Consider the following 14,376-nt stretch of genomic DNA (forward strand, 5'->3'; position numbering starts at 1 on the left):
GTTTGGCAACACTGTCCGTGCTGATGTTTACTTTTCGGTTACAGGGATGAATCGGCCGCTGATGATGCCCCATACGTTAAGACGTATTCGACTTTGGGTTATCTGTAAACAAAAACGTAAATGGCGACCGTCAAGCGAAAGTTATGGACCCCGTTCGATTCAAGAGACATTGTGCAGATAAACAACGTCGACTGGAGAGTTATTTTTTCAACTGTCAAAATTGGTTTCTAATATACAGAGTTGATGGTAATAGTAGGCGTAGAGAGTAAAGATTCCAGCTGAGTCAAATTTCAAACAGAATTCCGGTTCAAGCCCTAGAATCAATTCTTTTGTGAAATTTGCTCACCCCAATTCGAAGCGAGCAATGACAGTTCAAATCGGAAAGAAGCAGAGCAAAAGCATATGAGTGGAAAGGGATCGAGAAGAGTTCGAACTTTGTCGAAGCAAGGTTCCGTAGAGTCTATAACTACCTGTTTGATGCATCCGAGAGCCCCAAAAAACAACAAATGAAAACTAGAATGTATCAAGTAAAACTATTGGTTTTAAATTCCGCAAAAATTCTATTCGATCTCTTTCGGATTTTGAGGTTAGGTTCAATAATCTAGCGGATAGAAGATATTCGCGCTGGTTTTCAAACATAAAAATGAACAAAAATAAATCAGTGTGTATTACATATATTTCATTTGACGATATCTCAAAATGTGTGTAATTTTTAACATCAGTAAAAATGGTGAATTAGACGACAGCTGGCGCTTTAGAACTGCAAACGGTTCAGAGCTTCTGGCTCACAGGAGAGAACAAGATTTCTCCAATAAATCTAACATAAGTCTACTAAAACAAATATATCGAGAAAGGGAATTTGGAACTAATTTAGCTAATCTGATAGTGACAAGAGAGTCTTACTAATCAATTCGTTAGATGTTAGAGATAAAATAAAAGAACAAGAAGTAGCAAGAGACTAAGGATAATACTTGAATAGTGCATCGACAGCTTGGACAACACTTTCGTCTCGTTTAATAAAAGAACTCTACTTCTTTTTTACAAAAAAATAAACTACTACTGAAGCAGTTACCTAAACTCATCCATCTATAAATCAGATTACAACAAACTCCCATAAATACATGAGCAGTGTACTGAGGTACTTGCCTCAACCTAAATGAGTCAGATTTTTGAACATAAACAATGACGTGTAATATTCTTAACAATAAAATTGAGTAAAATGAATGGAAAATTTAAGAAAAAAACACTTCTCAGATAGAATATGATTGAAAATGGCATCTAAAGTAAACTTAAGAGTATATATAAAATCATTAAAAAAAAAAAATATTAGATTTATTTGTGAGGCGAGCTAACACACCCGCACACGCATACATACAGCACAGCATACATTAAACGTGTTTGAAGAATGTCATAACAAATAAACGTCACATCTAATTCATCGTACTGTAAGCTTATTAACCATATACAAAAAAAAAAACTGAGGAAAACCAGCGGAATATTTTCACAGGAATGGGAAATTTACTGTAGGAATCGGTAAGGAAGACATGAAAAGTGTTTGAATCAGAACTGTCATTGCTAAGCTACTAGTTTATTGGTATGTATACCTAAAAAGTGTTGTGATCTGAGCTAAATTTAGTAACTTTTCAGCAGAAGCTTAGTTTGACAGATGTGAAAGAATTCCCGGACGTTAAAAAATTCCCGAACATGATTCGGCGAATGGTCTCAGAAACTTTTCGATCGTATCCATCAACCTAGTAAGGGTAAATATTTATACAAAGAATCAAACAGTAATTCGTTACAAGTTCAGTGATTTTTATCGTGACGACAAAAAAACTGCGAAATCTCCTGACACAAGAAAATATTCATGTAAATGGTTGTTGTTTAAGCTATACAACTACATATAGAAGCTATTCTCACTCTCTTTCTCTATCTATTTAGGAACTAACAAAGGTAACAAAAATTTGAAGAAAAAATTAACCCTATAATCGAAAGCGCAACATTTTCAAACAACAAACAACCCAATACTACTTTCCATTGCCAACACAGAATAGAGATCTCAATGGATGCCGAAGAAGAATTAGAAAAAAGAAAACATTATCAAAATAAAACAAAACGAATGCCACCGGTTATTGACAGAACATAATTTATTTTTAACCTTCTTTACTCTCGAAAAATACAATCTCGTAGATCCAAATTCAACAATTCACACACATCTAGGGAAAAAGAACAAATAAACCAACAAACAAACAAAAAAAGAATCAACAACTAATCAACTAATCTTTGAACGGGTATAAACAGATAAGTGCATATTGAAATCGATTTAGGAAAAGGCAGAACAAAACCAAAAAAAAATCTATTCTTTTTAACTAATCCAACCGAACTTACTATTATTAAAATGTGTGTTGATAAGTAGGGTGCATATCAGGATCAAAAAAAAAATCACCAAAATGTTAACCGAAAACTTATGCTACCTTCCCTGCGGAAAAAAAATCTGCGACAGCTGGTTACGGCGGGTTTGCTATTAAAAACTACTATAGCGAGGATCGGGATAGATTGATACAATGGATATTTTCATAAATCTGGTTGTTGGACTAATACTAAATAGTTCTAACCCTGAAGATGACTGAAACTGCCAAAATTTCGAAACGTCGACAAAACTTTTAATACAGGTACGCCTTTTCAAGGTTTTGGAAATAAACAGGAGTGATGATTTTTACTCGATCAGTAACATTTATCGTATCAATTGGAATTACACATTTTTTCACCAATTGTCAGAAAAATGTTCTCCTAGTGGGTATTGAATCACAAATATTGCAAAAACTGATTTCAGAATATCGTTCAAAAGTGGCGTGGAAAATATAAAAACTCTCAACGTATCTCGGGTAGAGCCATCAATATAAAGCACCAACCGAACAATAAAATGTTTTTGAAGTTAGAAGATTTATCTGTAAGATCAGTTGTAGCGCGGAGTTTGAAGGCGACGGATGGAGCATCTTCATAATGATAAATTCAAATAATATTTTGCAATATTTCAAGAAATAGCGCTGATTTTGGCAGGCCCGCAACGTGCGCCAAAATTTTGATATCTTATACAAATTAAGTCAGATTAAGTATGTCATTTCCAGGTATATACCACATCTTTGTTCGAAAGCCGCACTGAAAAAGAAAGCCAATGTAAACACCAAATTGGAGAAAAACTAAAACTCTACCAAATTTCTAATAAATGACGTTGTTCTCAAATGTAAAATGGATGAAAGTATGAATAACGTGCTTGAGTCGTATGACAGAAAAATTTAAACGTCAAAGACTTCAAATTAAAAATAAAAAACTAGAGAAAATTATTGCAAACTTTATCGTTCCTGTTCACAGTTTTATTTTTTTAAAATAAAACATAATTTTTTTTGGTTGAAATTGTGAGTCGCTTGCGAGTTTTGATGTTCCTGGAAGCACTGGCAACACCGTAAAATCGTAAAACGTAATAACGTAAAATTTTTAATAACAGGAGTTGCATTCAACGGTTTTGCGTCAGCGCTTCCTCGAGCTGTTTCATTTGGCGGCCACTTCTGAGAAAATTTCTAGCCTTTACAAGAATCTCATCCGCCTATAGTTTTTAGAGGCAACAACAGATGTCTTCACATGGCGATCGACAGCGTCGAAATCTTCTTGAGCCAAGAGAGTGTATAACGATTTGTCCTGGTGGCTGGCTTAGCTTTCTTTAGTATTTAAGCAAAGAAATGCTTAGGGTGTCTTGTAAGGGGGTGGTCTGATTTAGAAGGCAAAACGATGCTAAGTTTCTTTTTTGCCTTCTAAAATGCAGATTGAAATGCCGCCAGTAAGTATCTGGCAAATCAATAACTCCCTAACATCCTTGAAGTGAGTGGATGACGCGCTAAAAACGAAATTCCCAATCAACTCGTTGAATATCTAAAACTGTTTTTTAGCAATATTATAGATTTATCTAGATGAGAATTACGCCGATTCGAAAGAATGCGAACAGGCAATGAGCCTTATCGACGAAGACGTAAATAGGCAAAGCAGCATCTCTCCCCCGCCAAGGTCACGTGATGCTAGTTTGAACAGACATACAATTTTCTTCTGTTCTGTGCGATTACCATTTCCAATTTTTCCGCACTGAGTGCTTGAAACAGCTAATCCGTTCACCCCACGCATGCTTAACTCGAATCGGTAACCACACCGTCGATCTGAACAATGTGAACGGGCATGTAGACGCGGTAGTCCTTCATAAAAGACTTTTCGCCAATAATATGATTTGCTTGCTCTAGACAGAATATCAACATTCGAGCTATCTGTCACGGTTGAATATTTCTGTGTCAGCCGGGAGTCCGGTGTAAGGTGCCAAGTTAAATAGTTCAAAGGAAGAGACTGAAATGACGCGACATTTCAAAACTAAAGTACGAGTTACGACAAAATACAGCGAAAATGTGGTCACCTATCTTAACTTGATGGATGCTACCGATTTTCTTAACAACTAGTACAAAGAATGTGTAAAAACCTTCATCAGTAATAGATCATAAAAGATGGATGGACAATGTCTGGAATATAGCCGAAATGTTTACTGGAAATATAGATAAATTGCTTTTTCCCATCTCAGATCGACACTGGTAAGGAACAGATCGCTTGGTCGTTGTTGATCCATCTCAAGGGTATATTGTGATTAACTGTTGATGTGGTTGAACTGTTGATGTGGTCTCAAACTATTGGGACCCAAAATGGCCACCAAATATTGGAGCTTGGAGTGTAAGTATAAAATAACTCCATTAACCAGTTTCTCGGAGCAAACGATGAGATTTTTCTTGGCAAACGGCACTAAGAGATAATTATTTTCTTGAGTTGGTTGACGTGTGAGCACCAGCTCATAGTTTACCTCCTTCTATTTCATGACTGCGTAAAAAGTGTCACAATCAAAAATTGGCTAAACGAGAATGTGTGTAAATCGATTATTAAAAAGTCAAATCATGTTTCCGGTGCATGTTCAATTCACACAGAATAAGGAAACGATATTCACCCAAGCTTCCTGTTTAGCGATTGTGAACTGCCGGGTCTTTCGTTTGATTTCTTCCATCAAATTTTGCACAGCCTCCTTGGTCACTTTCCTCGCCATGGAAAGTCAGTTTGCTTAGAACCAGGGATGCCAGGTGATATTTTGAAAAATCTGTGCGCGGCCCATTTAAAAATCTGTGTCTATCTGTGTCACGGAAAACGTACAAATTTGGCTGAAAACAAGACGTGGCAACCTTTTTTTTTGGTTTTTGCGCGAGTCAAAAATTAAGCACAAGCGCAAAAAAATTGAGAAATTTGTGCTAATCTGTGCATTCTAGAAGAAAGCTGTGGAAATCTGTGCGTTAAGCTAGAAAACTGTGTAAATCTGTGCAGTTTTCGCAATCTGCAGCAAATTGAAAATCTGTGAAACACAGATAAATCTGTGCACCTGGCATCCCTGCTTAGAACTGCATCCCCCTGTCAACTGTCTTTCGCGGCTTCTTAAGGTGCCGCTTGACTGCTGCCCAATATTTTCCTAAAAGTTTCTCTGGCGTGTTTGGAGGGTTCATGAACGTTATTCGCGGTATACCACTCCATGGCCCTCTATTCGCAATGGAAAGATGCTAAATCCGGCCAAAGCTGAACGGAGTAATTGTGTTGCTTGAGGAAAGGCAATAGAGGTTTTTCCGGGCCTTTCTGCAAGCAAATTTCCTGGTTAGTGATCCCGGCTGCAATGTGAAGACGCTCAACAAGACACAGGAACAGACAGTCTGCCACACGAGACATTTCATTGCGAACTTCGATAGCTTTGTATTGGGAAATTTCTGCTACCTTTCCTCTTCCAGCTGACGTATAATATCCCCGCCTAGGAAGGTGTTTAAAACCTGCCTTGAAGTAGCATTCGACATCTTTGTGCCACGTAATCAAATTTCGTCCAGCACCTTCTCGCAAGTCAACCGCTGCGATCGTTTTTAGCTCGATGCACGGTTGTAGAAGGCACTTCCGCCAGCTCGCTTACGACATCTCGGACGGAGAGGTTGGTGTTCCGCTTGAAACTGCTGGTCCCTATGTTCGTCGTTTTTGCGGCCTCGAACCTTCTATTTCCCTCCGATCCAGTCTTCCCCGGATGCAGGCAAACGTTTTCCGAACACTTAATTACGCTGCTGAGAGTTGATTTAACCGCATTTAACAATTGGTGATTCGGGTTTTCGCGATACTCGAGCAAAATTTTGCTCCGTTGCTCCTTTTACTCCACCACTGACAAGTGAAAAGCAAATGTCAAAATCAAACATGATGCTGCATCCATACATCTTTAAAGTAGGGGTGTGCAGGATTTTTTAATGCAAGACGCAAAAGAATGCGTCTAGTTGAAGTTGACCACTTTTTGATCGTATTTGATTTATTTCTAGACTAGAACGTGAAAGTTGTCTACGGCGAGAAGAATACCGATGCATATAATTCGTTCTGGCCAATTCAACGATAGAAGGTTTGTGTTAAAAAAAACATTCTGCGAATAGGCGTAATTTCCCTTTTAGCTACAGCTTCGGTGTATTGTTGACGATAGGTAGAATTAGAAAAGGTCCTAGATTGCTGCCTTGTGGAACTGCAGAGGATATTCATTTTCATGATCTCCGATTGCAACGTTTTGCTGACGTATACTAAGGTTTTTACCATTCCTCCAATAGCCAGAAATTACAGTTTTTGGACCAAAATACTGTAATCGATTGCATCAAAAGCATTTTTCATATCGATTTTTTTTACTGTCCAAGGAATAGTATATGTCTTTCACTAGGCCACATGTAGCACCAAGTGTACTTGAATCTTCTTGATGAGTATAATATAACTAGTTGCGGCTAATTTGATCGATAGTGAAGAGACAAGTGATAGGGTTCAAGTTATCAGGGTCACCGGACTTGAAGTTTGGAACTATTCAAGTAATCCACACGGCATCTCTGGGACCCGATTGTAGATCACAATATCCTATTTTAAATTTTTTCGATCCCAAGGAAACGAACCAGCTAGATTGCTTCCAATATGGCAAAAAAAGCTGAATTTCGTTCAATTGGTTTCAACCCAGGTCGGATCCTAGTTCATTGTTAACTTTGGCAACGACATTGCCTGCAACTCCCATATCATGGCCCGTTCCAAATGGAGCTGAAGCCAAACGTGCTCGCGAGACGGAGGATGATAAATTTCTTTCTAAATCCGATGTCCCCAGTCTAACGTGTGGCAAGAAAAAGGGTGATGTAGCAAAGGTACCCACAATCACTGTTCAACCCGCTACTAGTAAATGCTGGATTTACTTGTCGCGAATTGCTACCACCGTTTCCGAAGCTGAGGTTGGTGCTATGGTTAAGGAGTGCCTTTCAACGGACGATCCGGTCGAAGTGAAGAAGTTAGTGAAAAAAGACGCAAATTTGAGCGGGCTTAATTTCATTTCTTTCAAAATTGGTGTTGACCCTCAACTTCGTGAAATGGCTCTCAATGCCGAAACCTGGCCGGATGGGATGTATTTCCGCGAGTTCATCGACTTTCGGCAAGAACGTAATAATGACGGGAAGCATGGGTTTCGGAAAACACCTCGACTGGGATAAATCCATAATTGGAAAAACTTGGCTTCAGTGGATCACTCCTGCGATGGTTTCAATCCTATCTCGTTGGCCGTCAACTCAGTGTGAACATAGGTGATGCATACTCCAAACTGTTCTCCGCAACGACTGGTATTCCGCAAGGAAGTCATTTCGGACCATTAATATTCACTCTCTATTTCAACGATGTAAACTATCAGCTGAAAGGACCACGGTTGTCGTATGCAGATGATCTAAAAATTTTCAACAGAATTAGGAGCCGATCGGACGCACAATATTTGCAGCAGCAATTCGACACTTCCAGCAGATGGTATGAAAACAACCGAATGATTCTGAATCCGGCGAAATGTTCTGTGATATCGTTCTACAGAAAAAAGATCCCATTGAGTTTGAATATAACTTGTCTGGAGCTCTTGTTTCCCGGGTGAGCTGCGTTAAGGATCTTGGAGTGCTGTTAGATTCGAAACTTACATTTAAGAATCACATTTCGTATGTTGTTGGTAAAGCATCGCGAAGCCTGGGCTTCATTTTCCGTACGGCTAAATCCTTTACAGACTTTTACTGTCTCGAAAGCCTATACTGCTTTTTAGTGCGCTCTACGCTGGAGTATTGTTCGGCGGTCTGGAACCCGAATTACATGAACGGCAGCGATCGAATTGAAGGCGTTCAACGAAAATTTATACGGTATGCTCTTCGACGCCTGCCTTGGCGCGATCCTGTTCGTCTACCAAGCTACGAGAGTCGGTGTCAACTCATCCAGCTCGATACTCTCCAGCGTCGTAGAGAAACTGCAAGAGCCTTATTCATCTCTGATCTTCTGTCAGGACGCATCGATTCTCCAGATTTACTAGAGCGAGTTAACATCCAAGCAAGGTCCAGAACGGTACGCGGAAACGTTCTTCTGAGAGTGCCGTTTCGACGAACTATTCAAACAGCTAATGCCGCTATCACGGGACTACAACGCCTCTTCAATCGTGTGTCGCACCTGTTCGACTTTCATTAGTCTCGTATATCATTGAGAAATCGATTCCTGCAGTTTTTTAGATGTAATTAGTTTAAGTTTCCATCATTGGGGTCGAGTACGGCCTGTTGATGTGCGTGATAAATAAATAAATAAACTCTCCATCCATCTCTTTGGGCAGTTCTTGATAGCAGGTTTTGGTAGTAGTCGTAGAATCATTGAATAGATGCGGTAATACAGCTATCTCCGTACTAGCTCTTCGACACGATCCGTGATTAGTTCGTATATCCACAACTCGAGTCGCGCCGGCTTTTCCCTGCTACCTTTCTGAAATATGACCCAATTTGCACATTTGAGGAGGCACATTGTCCTCTATTGCGATTAACAGTAGGTCTGGACGTGAAAACGGCGGCTCATTCATCCACTTGCCTCTCTAACGTACTCATCTAACCAGCGTTGCCAAACACATTGTTTCTTTTTGTGTACCAACTGGTACCTAGATGGTGCATCGTCCTTTAGTCCGCCATGAAATCGGCCTACCAAAAATCGTTCTGCGCTAAGAGCTTCATGGTCAAAGGGATCATCATCCGTCGGTATTAGTGATCGCGAATTCTCAGCTTCAATCTGAAGTAAGAGAGTGTTCATTTCTTCGTGCGGAACATTCCGCAAGCAATTTGCAGATAATGATTCTTCATTGTTTTCGCATTCCACTTCTAATGACTACGGTAAAGGGCGAGGAAAGGAAGGTGGCCATACCATACTTGTAAAGCTTGCGAATTCAATAGTTGTCTAAGCTCAATCAAATCCTTGCTAGTGTCAGTAAAATTTGTTGCACTGTCAGAAAACGATGTCGCTACGACCGACAAATCGATGCAAATCCGTCTGTAGTAATGAAACTCACCAGTTCAAGATGGGTTAACATATATACGAATAAACTAACATACGCTTTTATGGCCATCTTCCTTTCCTCGCCCTTGCTTAAGATAAAATGGCCTAGCATAATCAACTCCGGTTCACATAAGCGGTGCCGCGGCTGTTACCTGGAAAATTTTCAAATCTCCCATACATTGCCCAAGAGTTTCTGATTTCACTCGGAAGTACATCCTGGTTATTACTTCTGGCGAACAATGACTAGTAAGTAGTACCATCGGATACTTCTGGTCCTCGGAGGGTACCAATTTGATAAGCAGTTGCTGTGCTCTTCGACGGCCTGTATATACGGGACCCGTTTCCAGGGCATCGGATGGTATGGCAGTCGGGGTGCCATCTGTTTTGTTGAGCAACACTAGACTAGTCGCTGCGATTTCAGCCGATAAATCGGGATAGATTTACAGAAGGCGAGGCCTGTTTCACCCTGATTTTCACCCCAACTCGGTCGACCAGATCGGATGTCCGTGCAGCTCCGGGCATGGTCAGTGAACTAATCTTTTATTACGTGGTAGAACTTTTTTGAGGTTACCTCTACCGAGGATTCTGCTCTAGGTAGTCTAGATAAGCTGATGTTCGTGCAATTGAGGAAGGTGTTCTCCAGAAATATGCTTACGGCAGTCTGTAGTAAAATGCATTCGTTAGCCGAAGTTCTCTGCAGAAACCTTAGGATGGATTGGAGTATAATCTTGGTGGAAGGATGTAAGCAGACCGGCCTAGACGCATGCTGTCCCTCCTTGGAGGGGTGCTTGGAGGTAAATTGCATCTTCCTGTGAATAATAGCGCCTCTGATGATGAGAGCGGTCCTCCTGTTCCAAGCCATAGGTCGGTTGCTGTTCAGTTCACACAATTTCATTTGAAAGGTCGAAAGTACGGCATGAAGAAGTGGTGGCGATCCTGTGTAATACCGAAGATCGCTGGTTCCTGGCGAAAAGCAATTAGCGTTCCACTTAGTTCGACTGATCGAGAAATGGCTATGTAGTGCCAATTGCAACAAATGAGCGATGTAGCACCTGCCTACGCCCAAGATATATCTCGCTATTTCGACCATCTACCGATGGTGTTTATCGCTGTCTGCAGCTTTATTTTGTTAATTGGGTCGTAGACTTCCCCACCCTCTGGAGCGGAACAACAAGCACGGGTTTTAGGGGTCCCCGTTTTCTTCAGCGAATATTCCAAATTGTTGAGCGTCGATTCCCACAAGCTACTGTCCTGAGTCGGAACACTTTTTCTCGGTTAACCGTGTTGTATAACTTAGCAATATTGGGTCGTGCTACCTGGGGGCGTATATCCCCTCAAACATTAAGGTACGGTTCCCGATTCTTTCCGGAAGGATGCTTCTGGATCGGTAGATCTCCTCCAAGAAGGTCATAAGGCATTTATTTACCATCTGCTCAAAATCCTTTCCGAGGTACGGAAGTAGTCTCACGGAACGGGTTTCGTTTGGCGTTCGAGATTCTCCGCCTTCCTTGATTGTGGAGGTCATCCAGGATACGGTTAAGATATTCCGGCGAAATTAATTTCCCAGTTAGTGGGCGTTGTCGCAGCACGGAGTACCCAATCTCTTCAGTAGAGTGTCCGTGGGCAGCGGCGAGGGGTGTTGTCAGTTCTTGATCGGAGAATGCCTTGCTAAAACTCTGCCGTATCGTAAATATCCGGTAGAAACGATACTTGGACTCTACATCGTTTCCAGAGATGTACCAGGAAGGTCGACGAGAGAGCTGTTGGTGGACATAGTACAGAAATCGTCAGCCATGTTCCCCTTGACAACGAGTTAGAAACCCGTTTGTTTTCTATTGCTATGAGGGCATTTACCCGCGATAGAACTCATCCAGATCATCTATTTTGGTTCCTTGATTACCTCTCTGGCAACGTTTGTAGTATCACGGAAGCTTAGCGTTTAGAGCTTTCTCAATGGATGTCTGTTTCAGAGATCTTAGAGCGCCAATCTCCAAGGAGTATGCTATTTTCAGCAGCTCGGACGAAGATTTCATTTAACTGGTCCGGGGGTTTATTGCAGGTAATCCGGGAAATAGTTGCTGTTCTCTGGCTAAGTGAAGCCGGTAATACCAGGAAGTTTTGAGCTGCTCTAACCATGCCTTTTAGTTTCGTACCGACGTCTCGTACTTGGGACCTAAATGAGTAGGATCCGAATTGGACCAAACCCGATGCAACGTTAATCGAGATACTGAACCCGATAGTCTGGAATATGTTGTTCCGACTTTAAGCATTCCAAGAGTAGCGGTTTCCTAACCATGGACCGAGGTTGGTGCTGTTTCGTGTATGAGTTTTTTGCAGACCCAGACAGATCAGCTGGAACGGAACGAGCAGCAGCGGTATGTCCCTCAAATCGGCTCTGAGGCTGTTCATGTTCTAGACATTATACGCGTGTTTCGGCCTCTTTCTATCGCTATAGTCGAGTTACGGTCGCTAGTAGTTTGTCTACTGCCCCAGCGACGCAATTTGGCCTCTGTCAACCGCGGTTCCCAACGAAACTTTTGGGAAAATTGGTGAGGGAGCTTTGTTTTCTTTGAGCCGAATGCTGCTGAGTGGTTGACGTCCTTGTCACCACAGATTCCACTGTGGCCGAGGACTCGTCATAGCGTGATTAACCCGTCACAGAAAAGCTCAATCAAACCATGCAATGGATACTTTGACTCCTGGGGTTTCAGTGCCTTGATGACCGAGATGGAATCGGACAAGATGTCGGTGTTAATCTTCAGGTTTCTTGGTGATGGCAATCGCATTCTACGGAGAAAGCATGTGGAAGGCAGTCCACGGGCGAGACCCATACTAATTCCAACTCACTTTCCACTTCCACGCCCTCGTCAATTGTCGATCCATCGACGCAAATGATTGGATGAGCTTTGATTGTCTTCAAAAACTGTGCTTGTTTCTAATTGTATCTCTCCAAGATTTTCCAATAATGGTCGAAAAAAGCTACTGGAACCTTGACAACCTGTCGTGAAAAATTTGCCGTTTTTCTCGTCGGCAATCGCAGAAGTCGTCAAATTACATTTTCTGTATATGCTTCAACTTCATCGTTCACAGTAACCTTCAGCGCCGTATGAAGGTTCTTCCCATGTATACTTAACCCTCCGGCAGTCGCGTACTTATCCACATTTAGGCGACTACATGAAGATCTAGGACGCTTTCGACTGAATTTCAGTACGTTGTGCACTCAGTGTACTGTACGGCTGCCAATTACAACATCTTCTCACCGGGCCGACAGAAGTCCAATTCTGGCTCTTCCTCAGTCGGAGACACAATTCACTGTCAAGAAAAGAACCATTACCACCGGCTTCAAATGGAAATTATTGATCAGCATGACCGTTGAAATATTTGAAGTATCGATATTTATTTCTGCTTTCTCTACCGTGTATAATTCATTCAACACAGAAATCTACTCCGATTCATGATCAGTTTTAATATATTTACTTTCCCGATTAGCGGCAACGTGTTTGCGGTATCCCTTGCTGTCTTCAGAATACTCGGTACCGTGACGCTACCAATCTGCTCTGATCTCCTTACTAAAATTTCTGGAAATGAAGTAAAAATACGTGCAGAAAAATATTTACCAACATTTGAAATCTACTGGGGGAATCATTTATAGAAAAACCCCGTCAGTTATTCCGTTGCATTTAGCTTACCTCAAAGCGCAACTAAAATAACTCCTCTCAGACTACCTGATTCACTTACGCAGTGCAAATCCGCCGTAGCCAGTACGATCTATGCTATCCGAAAACATAAAACTCTCCATCGCGTGGATAAACCGCCAAAGATTCCACAAACAGTAAACCGGTTGTACAGTTTTGGAACACACCCGTTTTCTCCTCGAATCAATGTATTCAGCCTCCCCCCATTTTCACACGAGAACTAGCAAATGCCGCTTTCAATATAAACAGTGAGACGAACGTTGGAAAGTCCGCGAGATTCGGACAAAAAAAAAGTTATAATAGGATGAAAACAAAACAAAAAATCCCCGTTGAACAAGTGAACGGGAACGTTTATTGAATTTTATCGCCAATATATGGTAGTCTAGTGAGAAAACTTAGCCAACAAATAAAAAAACAATTAAGAAATAAACTCATCGGTGAAATTTAGCTATTTGTTTTGAAAGTCCTAGCAAGTAAAATATTATAAAATATATATAGTGAAGCCACTAGCAGACTGTAGTTTAAAAGAAACGTAATTAAAACAAAGCAAAAAAATGCCAGTTATTGTGCCGCTGTATTAGAAGAGACTATGTTTCAAACCGGAACGGAGATTTAGGCTACACTGAAAATGCACCTGCAAAAAACGCAACCAGAAGGAGCAGAAGATCTTCGCGGTTGATTTCGGAATTTTGCCTTTTATTGTTGGTTTTTGTCACATATAACTAGGTATACAATATGTTGGCGTCAAAGACGCCATCCGTCGTCGCCGTGAAGGATCCTAATTTATTTATTAGCCAATGAAAAAATGCTACAAAAAGAACATAACCTTGAAGTGAGATGACCAGTTAATACTTACCCGCTATAACAGATACACCCACGCAGAGCAAAAAACACACATAGCAAAATATGTTGTAGTAAGAATCGAATAAAAGTACAATAATTATAGACAAAAAAAAATGTGAAATGGTATGAGTCAGAGAATAAAGAAAGGAAAATGTTGAAGTGTTTGGCGTTGCTGGAAATGTTTTGCAGAATCCGATATGAGAATGTCTAGAAGTATAGACACTTTATATAACAGACTAGCGGAGAGGAAAACAGTAAAACTAGCAACCATGGATGTAAACTGGCATCACGGAAGCTCCCATAAGCTTTGCATGGGCTTCCTCTTGCTTTTCCCCTCTGAAAACCCGCATGCTCGTTTGGCTGCACTTTTTGACACTTCGCTAGTCTGTGTATAAAGTGT

At 40.9% G+C, this 14,376-nt stretch overlaps 1 protein-coding gene across 5 annotated transcripts in view; it reads left to right on the top strand.

Annotated features, from left to right (window-relative positions):
• The window catches only part of LOC131683498 (uncharacterized), a 187,055-nt gene extending 172,920 nt beyond the window's left edge, over nucleotides 1-14,135 (top strand). For all 5 annotated transcript variants that reach the window (XM_058965529.1, XM_058965552.1, XM_058965560.1 and 2 more), the window contains one exon: nucleotides 45-14,135. In XM_058965529.1, coding sequence (XP_058821512.1) covers nucleotides 45-108 — 64 coding nt within the window. In that variant the 3' untranslated portion in view covers nucleotides 109-14,135. The remainder of the gene's footprint in view (nucleotides 1-44) is intronic.
• The last annotated feature ends 241 nt before the right edge of the window (nucleotides 14,136-14,376 follow it).

Source organism: Topomyia yanbarensis, chromosome 1 (assembly GCF_030247195.1).
Source record: "Topomyia yanbarensis strain Yona2022 chromosome 1, ASM3024719v1, whole genome shotgun sequence".
Classification (NCBI taxonomy): domain Eukaryota; kingdom Metazoa; phylum Arthropoda; class Insecta; order Diptera; family Culicidae; genus Topomyia; species Topomyia yanbarensis.